The sequence below is a fragment of the Peromyscus californicus genome, unplaced genomic scaffold, assembly GCF_007827085.1.
Source record: "Peromyscus californicus insignis strain IS unplaced genomic scaffold, ASM782708v3 Scaffold_24__1_contigs__length_46423439, whole genome shotgun sequence".
Taxonomy (NCBI): Eukaryota; Metazoa; Chordata; class Mammalia; order Rodentia; family Cricetidae; genus Peromyscus; species Peromyscus californicus.
The window spans coordinates 38,151,899-38,168,857 of NW_026294535.1; the positions used below are offsets into that span (position 1 = coordinate 38,151,899).

The following is a 16,959-nucleotide window of genomic DNA, read 5'->3' on the forward strand; positions in this document are numbered from 1 at the left end:
CCTCCTCTTAGATGCCAGTCAGGAAGAATGGAGTCGAAGGTGTCTGACCACTACACACACCAAGCATCACCCCAAAACTGAGCTGAGAATCACCTGACCCTGTCATTCGTGAACATTTTTGCCTTAACAACCGAGAAACTTGATTTAAGCAGTTAAGAAATTCACATTGGGGGCTGGAGAGATGGCTCAGAGGTTAGGAGCACTGACTGCTCTTCCAGAGGTCCTGAGTTCAATTCCCAGCAACCACATGGTGGCTCACAACCACCTAATGAGATCTGGTGCCCTCTTCTGGCCTTCAAGGACACATGTAGGCAGAATACTGTATACATAATAAATAAACAAGTTTTTAAAAAAAAAAAAAAAAAAAAAAAAAAAAAAAAAAAAAAAAAGAAATTCACATTGGCCGGGCAGTGGTGGCGCATGCCTTTAATCCCAGCACTCGGGAGGCAGAGGCAGCCGGATCGCTGTGAGTTCGAAGCCAGCCTGGTCTATAGAGCGAGATCCAGGACAGGCACCAAAACAACACAAAGAAACCCTGTCTCAAAAAACCAAAAAAAAAAAAAAGAAAGAAAAAGAAAGAAATTCACGTCGTTTATATTTTGTTTTTTAAAAAATTAACCCCCACAAAGAAATGTGATTACCTTCCCTAGGAATTTCAAAATTGCTAAGAATTCATCCAGATGTCTCACTCATAATGAAAAACTGGGGCACCAGCTGAAGAGTCGCTATGTTTTACTGTAGCCAGTTACATAACGGGGAATTGGAGTCCCCTAATCCAGCCTTGGGAAGGACGTTTATAAGGGAGTGAGCAGTAGCCGCTTTGTCCCATCCCCCATCACACACACACACACACCAGTCTCATCCCATCCCCCATCACACATACACACACACACACACCAGTCTCATCTCATCCCCCATCTCACACACACACACACACACACCAGTCTCATCTCATCCCCCATCACACACACACACACACACACACACACACACACACACACACACACTAGTCTCATCTCATCCCCCATCACATACACACACACACAAACACACTAGTCTCATCTCATCCCCATCACACACACACACACACACACACACACACACACACACACACCAGTCTCATCCCATCCCCCATCACACATACACACACACACACACACCAGTCTCATCCCATCCCCCATCACACATACACACACACACACACACCAGTCTCATCCCATCCCCCATCACACACACACACACACACACACACACACACACACACCAGTCTCATCTCATCCCCCATCACACACACACACACACACACACACACACACACACACACGCTCGCGTCTCATCCCATCCTGCCAGAGTCAGATGGCTGGGCTCCAACCAAATGTCATCAGAGGCCCTCAGGTGAAAACACCTGACCAAAAAGAGACGGGGCTCTGCCGGGCTCACGGTTCCCTCACAACCTCCTTCTCCTCTGTTTGTTCGGAGTTAGTGCCTCAAAGCAGTCACTGGTGCCCCAGAACAAGCTCAGCCACCACAATCCTTCTTCACACGGACACACTTACGTAGGCGAAGGCCTCACATGCCACAAGCGTGAGAACCCCTGGTACATCCATCACCCACAGCACTTGAGACGTGGAAAGCTCTAGGCAACCAACTCATAGATTGGAGATTCACACGAGATTCCGAGCAAGGCTTCTTACTAAGTCTCTTGGAGTCCACATGCAGTACGGTAATAGAATCTTAGCGTCCAAAAGGAATTTAAACATAATCCAGCTCAACGCCCCTCTCCATCCCACAGGAACCCCTTCTGGAGCGTCACCAACAGATGGCCTCAAAGGCATTGCCCAAACACTTGCAGTTATGGGCACGCACCGCTGTGGAGGGCAGATGGCTTCCATTTCTGACAGAGCTAATTAATCAAACATTGTCCTTCTATTGAACAAGTATCAACATCCTTGACATTTCCAATCCATCGCTCATGGGGAAAATGTGAACCGTGTGGGTCCAGGGGCAGATCCTGCCTCGCGCGTGGGACGGCTGCCTCCAGATTATAGTTTGTCGTCCCCAAACAAGGCGAGGGTTTCAAAACACCTACAACCCTTCTAGTAATTCCCCCTACATCGTCCTCAAGGAATTCACCAGAGATACTGTCCAAAATCTACTGTGATCCAGACACGGGGCGTCATTAGTGTTCCTCAATCTCCCCATCTAATACTATCAATTAAAGAAAATCAGAAGGGCCGGTGAGAGGGCTCTGCTGGTACCACTGAGCCTGATGGCCTGAGTTCAATTCCCAGGACTCACGCAGCAGGAGGAGAGAACCTGTGCTGGGAAGTTCTCCCCTGACCTCCACATGTGTGCTGTGGCATGTGTATATCAGCAAACACACACATACACACACACACACACACAAATTTTTTTTAAATATACAGGTGACTGATGTAAAATTTGTGGAAGGTGATGTGATCTATGCAGGAAGCCGAGGTGCAGGCCCAGTGTGTTCGTTTGTGTGTGGTATTTAGAAGGGACTAGGGAAGGCCCACATGGGAGAATCCCTGCAGTCTCTTCGGCTCAAAAATAAAAACCTTGCATTCAGTTCCCATATTTCACATGGAGCCGTTTCGAGTTTGCTGTCAAATCTGTGGTCCGCGATAGCTGGACCAGGTGCTGATTTTTTTTTTTTTAAGGGTGAATGAAGAAAAGAAAGTGGCTTGAAAGGGCATTTGCCATTTCTGTCTCTAACACTCCTTCACGCCAAGGAAAACCGACACGTTTACTCTCTCAACCATCGGCAAGCTTTTAAATAGACGTTTCTATTTAGGCCCCATTGAAAAGGGTATGTCCTTTTCCATTATTGACACGTTTTATGGGAAACATGAAAACACGATGTGTAAGATTAGGCTTTGCTCGTCTTCCCACAGATGCCAGAAGAAACGCGGCTGATACGAGTCTCGCAGACCATCCAGAGCCGACAAACGGTGCTCCCTCTAAGTTCTCAGAAGACGGAGTTAAAGGGCCACCCTCTCTCCTCGTCCCTAATTAGCAACTCAGGCTCCCGTACGGCTTTCCTTCCTTCAGGCAACATTTAAACTCTCAGGGAACTGACATGTGGCTTATTCTTATGAGGCTTTCGTTTTTCAGAAAGACATCTTTAGAATATGGTGTTGCGGCCGTCAGGAAAAGCATTCATTGGGCCAGGAGTCAGGGACGTGGGTCTCGGTCCTGTGTCAACTACTAAACAACCAAGAAACTGGCAAGAGGCTCACATTCCAACCCCTGGTGTCCTCTCCAGGAAGCAGCAGAGTTAGAGAAGTTGTGACCTTCAAGCTTCTTTCAAAGCCGGTGTTTTTCTGACCCCCACCGGCATTAGAAGAACCTACTGACCAACATTTGCGTTGAATACCTTCCTGAGATGGTTCCTATGCACGGTCACTTTGAAAGCAATTGCCTCCCAATTCAACATTTCTACAATTCTGTGTCTCCACTGAGCAACCAGCGCTACATGTTTAGCACTCCACTGGGTGCTATAGCGAGTGTAACACGAAGTCCCTCTCATTAAAGGATGGCCGCCCTTCCCTAGAAGGTTCACACACTTCACAAAAGAGCAAACAATTCCAAATAACCTGCCATTCATGTTCAATCAATTGTTGAACATCTTCCGTACCAAAGATGTACCAGAGGAGGAGGCTTCATCAGGGAGGGCTGAGGTAATAGAGATGGAAGACATGGGTAGACTAAAGAATTGTCCTGAACAGGACATCAGCAGGAACACAGCCTACAGAGGCATGGGCGAGGACAGAGTCATAGCTTAGAGTGAGCAATCCAGATGGGAAGCAGTGTAGAGGACCACCAATAAGGTACGGGGGAGCCAAAGCATACGTTCCTCCCTCATAAATGTTACTTTCCTGTAAGTCGGAAACTTGTGGGTTACCCATGCATTCTTCTCCCTCATCCCTAGACCATGTCACATCTAGTCAAGGTCACTTTGCATGGACTGTCTCTGTCCCATCCTTCTCCTCACCCTTCACCATCTTCCTCACAGCCCTTCCCGGCGTCAGATCAACCTTTTCAAATCCACGCTTCACAGATCTTTCCGAAAAGTTGACAGGAAACACAACTCGGGCCATGTTCCTGCTGCATTTAAAAATCTTTCAGATCTACAGCTCCTGGTTTTTGCCCTTAGCAAAGGGTCCAAAGAGACCCTATGACTGCAGGAAGTACAAACACTGACCGAAAGACGGAGCCAGGCTCCCTGGCCACTCTCCATCACCCAGTTCCCGAAGATCAAACCCTGCGGTGCCCCTCACCAGCCACGCATCATCTCAATACCATCCTTTATTCCGGCCGCCCCCTCGGCACTGTTAGGAGTTACAGTGATGTATCTGGTTTTTGAGTTGACAAGGGGTGGACTTGGTAAGCTTTGTCGTCAATGTGACTAGATTTAGGACCACCCAGGAGACACTCCTCCAGACGTGTCAGCGAGGATGTTTCCAGAGAGCGTTTAGTGGAGGAAGGAAGGTCCATCCTGAATATGAACACCACCGTGCGTGGGCTGGCATTCTAACCTGAATAAAAAGAGAAAGGCAGCGCCCCCTCCTCTCTGCTCCCTGGTCCTCCCAGATGCGAGAAATTCCAGCTGTGTCTTCCTGACCACAGGAACTCTGCGAGCCTGCCCTGCCATGATGTACTGGGCCCCGTCTAAATGAAATAAAACTTTGTCTTAAGTGTCTTTTTGTGGTCTTTGTCAAATATGCTGGCTGTACGGCAGATACAGGAAAATCAACCAGCAGAGCCACCAACGGCCTATCGGCTCTACACCGGGGGCTTCAGCACGCACTGTCCTAGTCTGTGTCCCTGTCGCTGTGACAGACATCATAACCAAACCCAACCCAGAAAGGGCTGATTTCACCACACAAGGTCACACAGCCCTTGGTGGAGGGAAGTCAGGGCAGGCACTCGAGCAGAAACCTCGAGGCAAGAACTGAAGCAGAGACCATGGAGGAACACTGCTCACTGATCTGCTCAGCCTACACTTTTATACAACCTAGAACCACCCACTCGCGAGTGACACCACCCACAGTGGGCTGGGCCCTCCCACACCAATCCTTTATCAAGAAAATGCCCCCAAAGACTTGCCTACAGGCCGATCTGATGGAGGCATTTTCTCAATTGAGGTTCCATCTTCCCAGATGATGCTAGCTTATGTCAAGTTGATAAACACACACACACACACACACACACACACACACACACAGATATGCTGTGTGACATGTATGTGCAACCCCATCATACAGGAACAGGGCTAGATAACTCCTATTAATCTTTAAAGATAAAACCAGACATTAATTCCCTCACGGCAGCATCTTCTAACTTCATCTCCCTTCCCCGACTCCCTCGGGCCCTGGGAATTAATTCTCCTCCTCAGTCCTATACACACCTCTCAGTGCACAACGTCAACTTCCTCGTTCCACATGCGTCTCCAATATCTAAGCCCAGGACCTAACTCTTGGGGATAGTCAATATGGAAGAAGTTCCGATCCGTAGAACAATATAACGACCAATTGACCAAAGGAGGAAGAGGATGATCGCTCTGGCAGCAAGATGCTGACTGTATTGGAGCTGAGAGACAACAGGAGGGGCATCCGCAATGAGTTTTGTTTAACTCAGCAAACGCTGACTGAACAAGAAAAGGCGGAAAACAAACCATGGATTCTCAATAAACACTTGCTTCAGGAATTAATAAGGTTTCTGGGCAACTCTCATCTCTCAAGAACAAAAAGCTAAGCACGGGTCCTGTCCTCAAGGAACGGGCCACACTACAGAGGAGATCAGGTGCAGTCTTAGACACGGTAGAATGAGGTCAAGCTCTCGTGGGAGGCGTAAACGAAAGCATGAAATGGGCACTTCCAGTTTAGATGACGAGAGAGACCTCAGGAAGGGCAGAGGCTTCCTGAAGAAAGATAGTGAGGTCAGGAGAAGCAAGACTGTACAGGGACTCTCTCTGTCTCTCTGTCTCTCTCTCTCTGTCTCTCTGTGTCTCTTCTGTCTCTCTCTGTCTCTCTGTGTCTCTCTCTGTCTCTATCTTCTGTCTCTGTGTCTCTGTCTGTGTGTCTCTCTCCTCTCTGTCTCTCTGTCTCTGTCTCTCTGTCTCTCTCTGTCTCTCTGTCTCTCTCTGTCTCTGTCTCTGTCTCTCTCTCTCTCTCTCTGTCTCTATCTTCTGTCTCTGTGTCTCTGTGTGTCTCTCTCCTCTCTGTCTGTCTCTCTGTCTCTGTCTCTCTCTGTGTCTGTATCTCTCTGTCTCTCTGTCTCTCTCTGTCTCTCTCTCTGTCTCTGTCTCTGTCTCTGTCTCTCTCTCTCTCTCTCTCTCTCTCTCTCTCTCTCTCTCTCTCTCTCTCTCTCTCCAGGCATTGGTTCCGAACAATCTGACCCAACATAGGGAGGAGAGGCTACTAAAGGAATGAACAGGCACTCTGCTCGAAAGGGAGAGCGTCGAGGGCAGGGGATGATGTGTCTGTGCTGCTCAGTAGGCAGTGAGGAGCCCCTGGTGCTTCATGGGAAAGAAGGGCTCGTCTCTCTCCAAATCCTGCTTTGAGCACATGACTCTTAGCAGTTTGGTAGGACTTAAAGGATTTCATGCATGGAAAATGCCAGCCACGGAACTGGGCTACAGAACAATGCTCAGTAAAAGACGCCTCCCTCTCAGAGAGGAGAGCACAGACCAGGATATATGAGAGAAAGGCTAGAATCAGAGCCCAGCCATCGGGGTCAGGCGGAAGAAAGAAGGGTAAGATTCAATGGCGCACGGAGATTCAAATACGGATGCCCAGGGAAGCTGTGTCACACTGTCAGCATTCCCAATAAATCAGACGGGATCAGCCAGGAGCAAGAGTTCCTGAGAAGGGGCTGTGGTACCAGGAAGTGAGCAGAGGAATAATGCTCATGTCTTAAGCCCTAAGTCAGTGCCCGAGTCTAAATTATATGGTGTGTTGACTGAATTCCAGCACCCAAAAATGACCAGAGGCAGGAAATCCAACATGAAGGTGACCCCAAGAGAAAGGAGAGAGAGGAAAAGGAAGTATATTCCAAGGACAGCTCGGGATAAATCCAGAGTTGATCAGGGACAAGAGGGAGAGACAGAAAGATTAGAGAGACCCCAAGTACCCGAGGCGAATGAGGGCAAAGTGATGTCCCAGAACCTAATGGAAAAATAACCAAACCCCTCATGTCTCTCACACTGAAACTTATAATTAATACATGATACTACCATTCATAAACCAGGACGCCGACTGATCTCCATTTCACCCATAGTAGCTCCCTTCTCCTTGTAAATACATCATCCGTAAGTCTCCCTTTAACAGGTCTCGGAAGTCGGGCCAGCGGGATGGCTCAGCAGCTAAGGGGGCTTGCCGCGCAAGTCTGACACACTTGGAACTCTCGGCGGATGGACAGAAACAACCCTTGAGGGCTAGCCTCTGACCTCCACAGGTATGCCACAGTATGCACGTGCCTGAGCTCACGCACATCATACGCACATCAGACAACAGCTTCCTTTAATCTCAGAATCAGATCCTCACTGAGCACCTGATGATTTTGGGTTTTTTTTCCCAAGTTGTTTTTTTACCTTATACCTAAGCACGTCCAGGGAACAAACAGCCATTGGTTCCTTCCTTCCTCTTGTGACAAAGATTCTTATGAAACTATAAAGAGATTCTTGGCCAATGGAAAAACGAAGTCGGAGGACTGGACGATACGTTCCCCGAAGGTCGGGCATCAGAACAACATCATCTGTCATTCCCTTGGTCTTGGGGTTCCCATGCCCACACTGCCCACACTGCCTACGCTGTTCACACTGCTCACACTGCACACACTGCCCACGCTGCCTACACTGCCCATACTGCCCACACTGCTCACACTGCCCATACTGCACACACTGCACACACTGCACATACTGCCTATGCTGTCCACACTGCCCACACTGCACATACTGCCCACACTGCCTACACTACACACATTGCCCACACTGTCCCCACTGCCCACACTGCCCACACTGCCTACACTGCCCACACTGTCCCCACTGCCCACACTGCACATACTGCCCACACTGCCTACACTACACACACTGCCCACACTGCCCGCACTGCACACGCTGCCCACATTGCCCACACTGCACACACACTGCCCACACTGCCCACACTGCCTACGCTGTTCACACTGCACACACTGCCCACGCTGCCCACACTGCCTACGCTGTTCACACTGCCCACACTGCCCGCACTGCCCACACTGCCCGCACTGCCTACGCTGTTCACACTGCACACACTGCCCACACTGCACACACTGCCTACACTGTTCACACTGCCTACACTGTTCACACTGCCCACGCTGCCTACACTGTTCACACTGCCCACGCTGCCCACACTGCCTACACTGTTCACACTGCACACACTGCCTACACTGTCCACACTGCCCACACTGTCCGCACTGCCTACGCTGTTCACACTGCCCACACTGCCCACACTGTTCACACTGCCTACACTGTTCACACTGCCCACACTGCCCACGCTGCTCACACTACCCACGCTGCTCACACTACCCACGCTACACATACTGTCCACACTGCACACACTGCCCACACTGCACACACTGCCCACACTGCTCACACTGTGCGCACTGCACACACTGCGCGCACTGCCTACGCTGTTCACACTGCCCACAATGCGCACACTGCACACACTGCACACACACTGCCCACGCTACACACACACTGTCCACACTGTCCACACTGCGCATACTGCCCGCACTGCCCACACTGTTCACACTGCCCACACTGTTCACACTGTGCGCACTGCACACACTGCGCGCACTGCCTATGCTGTTCACACTGCCCACACTGCGCATACTGCCTATGCTGTTCACACTACACACACTGCCCACACTGCGCGCACTGCCCGCGCTGTTCACACTGCCCACACTGCCCACACTGCCCACACTGTTCACACTGCACACACTGCCTACACTGCACACACTGCCCACACTGCCCACACTGTTCACACTGCCCACACTGCCCACACTGCCTACACTGCACACACTGCCCACGCTGCCCACGCTGCACACACTGCCCACACTGCCCACACTGCACACACTGCACACACTGCACACACTGCCCACACTGCACACACTGTTCACACTGCACACACTGCACACACTGCCCACACTGCCCACGCTGCTCACACTGCCCACACTGCACACACTGCCCACACTGCACACACTGCACACACTGCCCACACTGCCCACGCTGCTCACACTGCCCACACTGCACACACTGCCCACACTGCACACACTGCCCACGCTGCTCACACTGCCCACACTGCACACACTGCCCACACTCACCTGCATGAGTTCATGGCTCTGCAGGAGGCCGTTCTCCAACATCTCCTGGGTGAGACGCCCCATGGTGCTGTAGAACTCATCTGCTGTTTCACAGCACTCTATCTGCCTAGATGGAAAAAAAAGGACTCGGTCAGGGCATTCATGCTGCACAGCAGATCCAAGACCACCTGCCACCTCTCTTCTCTCGAGTTGGTCCGCAGAAGGATGAAGTCTTGCCCCACTCTTACAGTGTAGTCTGCTGTGGAGGAAAGAGTAAAACCACCAAGGGCAAGGTGGTCACGCATGCCTGTCACACCAACCACTAGGAAGGCTGACTCAGGAAGATCACTGAAGCCCAAGAGTTCAAGACCAGCCTAGGAAACACAGCAAGACCTAATTAAAAAAAAAAAAAAAAGACAAAACAAAACAAACACCCAAAGTAATTTTGAAGTACTCATTACAGAATGAGTTCCCATCTTCCCTGCACAGCTCCCTGAGCCTCACAGCCCCACAGGGTGGCTTTATTCGTCCCACGTGATACATTCGAAGCATCAGAATACACACCAGTGACCAGAAGTCAGAACCACAAAATTGGGAACTGAAAAGCAATTACACCCTGTAGAAAATTAGTCGGTCCTACTCTGCAGGGATACGGTGAATGGGCTGAGTCCAAACCACAGTTGAGTTAAAGAGTACAGGAACTTCACATCGGTCTACAGATCGTTTTCACAGGCGTCATGGAATTCTTCTCAGGGAGGTGGCTGTCACCTCGGAAACTAGGAGACCGGTGAGATTTTAATCTGTCTTCTCAAGAGGAGGAGGAGGATAACACAAGACAGGGGGCTCTGGGTGTCTCTGGTTTCTCTGTTACAAAGGTTCTTGCACGGTAGGATGATTCTATTTGCCCGCTAACCGCAAGGCATGTTCTGACAGGCACTAATGTTGGGCAATTTTCACAGTCATTAAAGACAAATGTAATGAGAAAATCTCAGGCTCAAATCCCCTCGGTACCACCGTGCAAATAAGGAAGTGAAATAAAGTGAGGAAGGACGATTATGAAACATGGCAGAGCAAGTGGACATGATGAAAAACGGTTATGCTCACCCTGGGGCTAAAAAAAAGGGGGGGGGCGAGTGGGAGGGGGTATGCTTGGGATGAGTTTTGAAAAAAATGCTCTGTGGCTGCCATGGAGGAAGAAGCATTGCAAAGACTCCATGCAGAAGACAGCAAGGCTGTCTGGGGGACCTCTTTGCTGTTCCCCAAGACCAAACGATGTCGCTGGGAGGGAAATCATTGCAGAGCCAGAGGGAGCTGGTGAGCAGCCAAGGCAGAGAGCTGCAGACCAAGTGGCCCTATCTACCTCCTAAGCCTCTTCAGGACACAAGTGACCCAGGAGTTTTGCTTGTTTGTTCATTTGTTTGTTTGTTTTTTCGAGACAGGGTTTCTCTGTGTAGCTTTGGAGCCTGTCCTGGATCTCGCTCTATAGACCAGGCTGGCCTCGAACTCACAGAGATCCACCTGGCTCTGCCTCCCGAGTGCTGGGATTGAAGGCACGCGCCACCACCACCCAGCGACCCAGGGGTTTTTAATAAGGGGTGATGGAAGAGCCATGCCCTTGGCAAGGTTGGCCTAGGGGTGGCTTAGTATGTTTGGGCGCAACTACCAGGGCTGAGGAGGACATTTGCCAAGTGTGAGGAGTTGAGTGTGCCAATATGGGAAGTCACAAGAGAAAGACAAAGAGACGCTGTAACCGTGAGGTGGTAGAGAGTGCAAAATGGTTCTGCTGAGAGGAAGGAAGGAATTCCGAGCTGCAGAAACAAGGTCAATAGAGGGGGTCCCCTCAGACAACAATGTAAGGCACACGTGTTCACAGACCCGGGGTTACCTACACACCGGGGATGTTTCCCGGTGCTACATCTGTGAGCAAGCTTCACAGGCACTGGAGTCCCAGCTCCACTTCTCATTAGCTGGGCGACTGTGAGCGAGTTAATTAACCTTCTCGGGATGATTTTCTCACTTGAAAAGGCAGGGAGGAATAATCTCCCCTGCTCTGCGGGGTTATTGAGAGAACCAAATGAGATAATATACTCAAGCTGCCTACTGTAACGACAGGCGCTGTCAGCCCTGGATGGATGTTGGTGGCCTCTTCCCGGGCTCCTCACAAGTCGCAAGCTGAAAAGATGTATTATTATCGCGAGCAAAAACCCCTGACGCATTTACAGGAGCTCATCCACAGGAGCCATTTCTAAGCATGGGGGGATTTGCATAATGAAAAGCACCAATTCTAGAGCCGGGGTGCCTTGGTTCAAAACGGCGTCTCCCACTTACTACATGGGTGATTTCAGGCACTTCATTAAACTCTGCGCCTCGGTTCTCGTGTCTGTAAAACGAAGGTGGGCTACAGCCATGACTCAGCAATGAAGAGGGCTTCCTGAGCTCGGTCCCGAGCACCCACATTAAGGAGCTCGCGACTGCCGTAATTCCAGCTCGAAGAGGATCGGGCGCCCTCTTCTGACCTCCCTGAGCATCTGCTCCTGTGCACTTGCACGCAACATACACACATGCATCCAGGCACACCTACACACACAAAAACACACACACATGCACACAGACACCTACGGACACGCATACACACACACATGACACATTCATGCACACACGCACATAAAATAAATCTTAAAAGGGAGATGGTACAATAACAAACCGTGTAGGGTGACGGAGAAGCAGGAATGAGCTAACACATAATTGCATCTTACCAGCGGCAATTATGATTTCACCGGCGACAATCCCGCCACCACCCAGGAAGAAATTCTGATGTGACAGAAAGTTGAGTGGAGGGGGCAGTAGGATCGCCCCCTTCGCTCCCCGCCTCATCACTGAGGACTGGCGGCGAGTGACCTGCACCGACCCATCATACAGTCCAGCACTCTCCTCCTCAATGCTCTAGACAACTGGACCGGCACACTCAGAAAGCTAACAGGGCAGAGTAAGCCGGAAATATATGAGTACAGAATGAAGGGCATATGGGGGAAGTGAAAAGATAGGTAAATGGCACAGCAGACCTCATAGAGGTGGATTTGTTGTTGCCTTGTCTGGAAATCATCATACAGTAAAATAAAGACAAAAGAAGGCAGCTCTGTGATATTTACAAATACATATATTAATGATTTTTTTAAAATCCCCGAATTGATAGCTCTTGGATCTCTCCTTGTAAAAAACTCTTTCCAGAAACAAGTTATAAATTTAAAAAAAAAAAAAAAAAAAAGGCTAGCTAAAAACTTTACACAAAACGGAGCGAGCAGGATGGCTCAGTGGGTAACGACGCTCGCTGCCAAGCCTGCCAACGTGAGCGCCATCCTCGGAATCCAAATGGCACAAGAAGAGAACCGACTCCTGTCATTGTCTTCTAACTCATACACATACGCCACGGTGGTGCCGTGCACCCATGCACGTAAAGACACATAAATAAGTGTCATTTTAAAAACACTTAAAACAAAATACTGCCAGTGGTTTATTAGTTTTCCGACATGTTGTCGTGGCTGCCTACTCAAGTCCTTCACTGGAAATAGCTCCGCTTCTCAAGTTGACTATAAATAAGCAGAAACATGCCACCTTTCTCTCTGGGAGTAAGGGGAATAAGTGAAAGCTGGTTGGTATCTTGTTCTGGCAGGACCAGATTTGAGCCTCTAAGTAACTCCTCATGAATGGAAGGGAAGCAGCTTCGATTGTACTACTAGTGAGCGTAGACACACCTTCTCCTACTCACTGTACTGCGTAGACACACCTTCTCCTACCGACGGTACAGGCATAAATATACTTGACTGGACAAGCATAAACACACCTTTGTAGTGGGTAGCTGTTCCAGCTTTGCCCTGGAAGTACTAACCTCATTGAGGCTTCCGGTAAACTGTCACGCCTACGAGGCAGGGCCAAGAGAGGAGCCCTTAAGAACCGAGATCCAGATGTGCCGGCTCTCATGGTTCCTGGATCCTGGACGCTGGAGTTAGATTGAGCAGAGTTCTCCAGAGAACACCGCTGGACTGCGCCACACCTTTCCCAGACCCTGTAACCTATCCCTTCACTTGTAAGTTACCCCACAAAATAAGCCTCCCTTTTAACTACGTGGACTGGCCTTAATATATCCACCAATACACCTTCTCCTGCTGACCGGACAAGCATGGGTACACTCTGTGCAGGAAATCTCATTTGATTTTATCACAGCTCCCAAGGCAGAACAAAGTAAATAATAGAGATTCATAAGCAATCCAAGAGCCAGGTGTGGTGACACACACCTATAATCCCAGCACTTGGGAGGCAGAGATGAGGGATCAGGGGTTGAAGGTCATTCTCCCCTTCATGGTGAGGTGAGGCCAGCCTCCGCTAGATAAAACACTGTCTCAAAAAAGAAAAAGGAATAATCCCAACTGTGATGTGCGGCAGCAAGTCTGCCTATTTCATTCCAGATACTGCAGCTTCTTCCCTAGCTATGGCCCCTTTCCTCTTCCACAGGAGTGTCCAGAAAGCCTCTGAGGAAGAGGGCAGACACTGCGGAGAGGACCTGGAGGAACCTGCCCGGCCCGGAATGGATCCCCTTTCTCCCTGAGAAACCGACGAGCAGCTGAGGTTCCTGGAGGCTAACACAATCACAGCAGCTCACAGCTTTCTCTTTCGCATACATGTGTGCTCTACACCGAAGCGCCCAAGGAGAGCCGACCCCAGAGCACACCCAACACTTACTCTCCCAGTTTTGCCCAGATGGCCAGCGACACCCTCAGGATGATCTCTGAACCTTCAAAGAAGACGGAGTCCCAGATCTTCAAAACCGTGTGGTTAGGGAGGCACGTGGCGAAGAGGGTGAGGAACCACTGCATCGTGAAGACGTTGGTGAGCGGGGGTTCGTATCCACCTGAAACGAAACAACACAGAAGTCCTCCAGAAATGAGATCTGTAGGGCGCACGGTGTTCACCCAAAGAGTGCTGTTTCCCGGCTGCTTTCTTCACACCCCTTAATGGCTCTTTCTTCCTTTTCCCCTCCCGTGTTTCTAGAAGAAACATTTTTAACAAACAAAAAAAAAAAAAAAGAAAGAAAAAAAAACCTCCAAGACTTGAGAGTCATAAATTCTTGGCCATACTTTAGAAATCTTTACCTGAACTAAATCTGGGTCTACAGATTGAAGACTGCTTAAAATTAAGGAGAAAGTTTTTCTTACCAAAAACATTGTAAATACAACAGATTATATCTCCTCAAAAACAAATGCTGGGGCTGAGGATAGAACATAGTACTCACGTGGCACCTCAGAGACCCGGTTCAAACCCCAGCCACACCACCCAAACAAAAAATAAAACAAAAAAATGCCAGCCGACTTTCAAAATCGGATAGTCCCACGTTAATTCAAATGCAGCTATTATAACTAAAATCACTTATAATAAATTACTCATCTCTTAAGCTATGTAATTCCCAGATCACGATTGAATGAAAAGAAAATAAGCTGGAAAAGTTCCAAAATATTTAGATGTTAAACAACTTTAAACTTTAAAATATTTTGAACTTAAGTGATACACAATTTTAAAGACAGATCTAAGGCCCAGCCCATTTGGAAATTTCTGAATTCACTAAAAGCTCACCACCCCTTCCCAGTTTGAGTGACTATAAATGTCTGTTGGATTTTTAGATGGTGCTTCCAATGGCGGTCAATAGTACAACTAGCTAAGGATAAATATAAACAAAACAACAACAAAACCATTTTCTTCTCTCCTGGGAACAAATATTTACTCAGAGACTAGAATCTGAGGTTATTCCTGGTGACCAGGAGCAAAAGAACTTGAGGGAAAACACGTAGTACTTCACTAGCCTGTGTCTGCCATGACCGTGAACACAGAGCTATATAGTGCCACCAAACCACGCATTAGAGACATCCAGCTATCTCAAAAACCTCCAGAGCACTTGAACAACTAGATCTTCAAAACCCCTTAATACAGCTAGACAGGTTGGTGCAAATCTGTAATTTCAGCACCACGAGGCTGAGGCAGGGGGATTTCTGTTAAGTCTGAGGATACAGCATGGGATACACAGTGAGACCCTGTCTCAAAAACAACAAAGTCTTTTAATGTGCCCCCCATTATTTTATTTCACTTCACCTCATTGTGGGGGGTTGGGAGCAAGTCTAGGGCCTCAACACATGCTGGATAAGCACCCCACTGAACTGCTTTACATGTGCAGACCAGGCCAGGCTGCAAGAACAATCTACCTACCACAGCAACTGCCATCACAGACAGAAGCTCGGCAAAGGCGGGCACCCGACTACTCTTCCCGGTGTTCAAAGAGGACACAGTTGCAGAAGTTGTACCAAGTGGGCACATTAGAGCTAAGAGGAGCCGATGACCTGCCAACGAATCCCAAAGTCACTCTTCCACGACCTTACTGCTCCTGCCAAGGTCATGGTCTGGGCCAAAACTGCGCGGCACCTGCAGCTCAGTTTTAAGGAAGTCCTGCTGATGCCAGTTTAGTTGAACTGACTAGGAAGGACATGTGCGCCCTGTAGAGTTCGACAGATTCTATTGGTCAACAGACCCTATCCAGAACCGGGGCGGGCTTAGGTTCTCAACCAGCCACCTGCCCGTGCCTGCCGACTCCAAGTTTCGGCACGTGGCCCTGCATAGTTTCAGTCCTGTGTCTATTCTGTGGGGGATAAAAGGATTTGATTACACTGCTGTCTTTAAGGAAAAATACCTGGCAACCTGTGCCTCCTCCACCCAGAACGTAAACTCATACATAGAGCGGAACCGGACTAGCCGAATGCTTCCGGAAACGTAACAGCCGTGAGCCATCGTTTACCTCCGCTTTCTTTGTTTGCCGTTCTCTGCAGGGCGTCGAGGTGCTGGGACAGCTCGGGGAGCTTCATTCTCAAGAGGTCTCTGAAGACGGCCATATCCACAGACAGTGCCCGGAGGTTATTGACAAAGTAGCTCTCAGGAAGCACCTTATCAATCAGGTAAATCATAATCTAAAAAAAAAAAGAAAACAAGACGGCTGCAGAGACCCACCAAGATCTCCACAACATGCCCAAAAGAAAAAGCACATCCAAAAAATAGGCAAAGGCAGCTAGCCGAAGCGCACATGCGTCAGAAACCAATTCAGGACTCACCTACACCCCCCTGCAAGGAGCGGGCGGCATAATTATCTAAGTAACCCAAAGTCAGCTGTGCTGTGAAGTTTCTAGAAGGGCTGCCAGACCTGAGCTCACCCCATATGGAGCTGTGATTACACAACCCTCAGCCTCGTGGAGAAATGAGAACGCACAAGCTCCCCGCATTCAGCAGGGCCCTCTATCCTGGCTCCTGGATGTCGTCCGGTTTTTACAACCTGGATAGGAAAAACCCAAGAGCTGGCCTGTCATAAAAAAAACACCCACACTAAGGCAGGCCTTGCGAGGCACTCATGGCCACCTGGGCAATCCGAGCGACTGCCGCCCGGCTTTAGACAGCATGACCAGGTTTTGTTTGCACACTGGGTGCCTTTCTAAATTGGTTCCTCCCAGAGTCCTGTCACACGAGCTCCTCAAATTGCCATTTAGTTCTGACCATTGTACCTGTGTT

General features: G+C 49.3%; 1 protein-coding gene across 1 annotated transcript in view; it reads right to left on the reverse strand.

Annotated features, from left to right (window-relative positions):
- Positions 1-16,959, reverse strand: part of Tbc1d30 (TBC1 domain family member 30) — a 50,345-nt gene that overhangs the window by 18,320 nt on the left and 15,066 nt on the right. Inside the window, 3 exon segments of the mRNA XM_052753470.1 lie at positions 9,385-9,490; positions 14,101-14,269; positions 16,199-16,367. Of these exon segments, the coding sequence (XP_052609430.1) occupies positions 9,385-9,490; positions 14,101-14,269; positions 16,199-16,367 (444 nt within the window).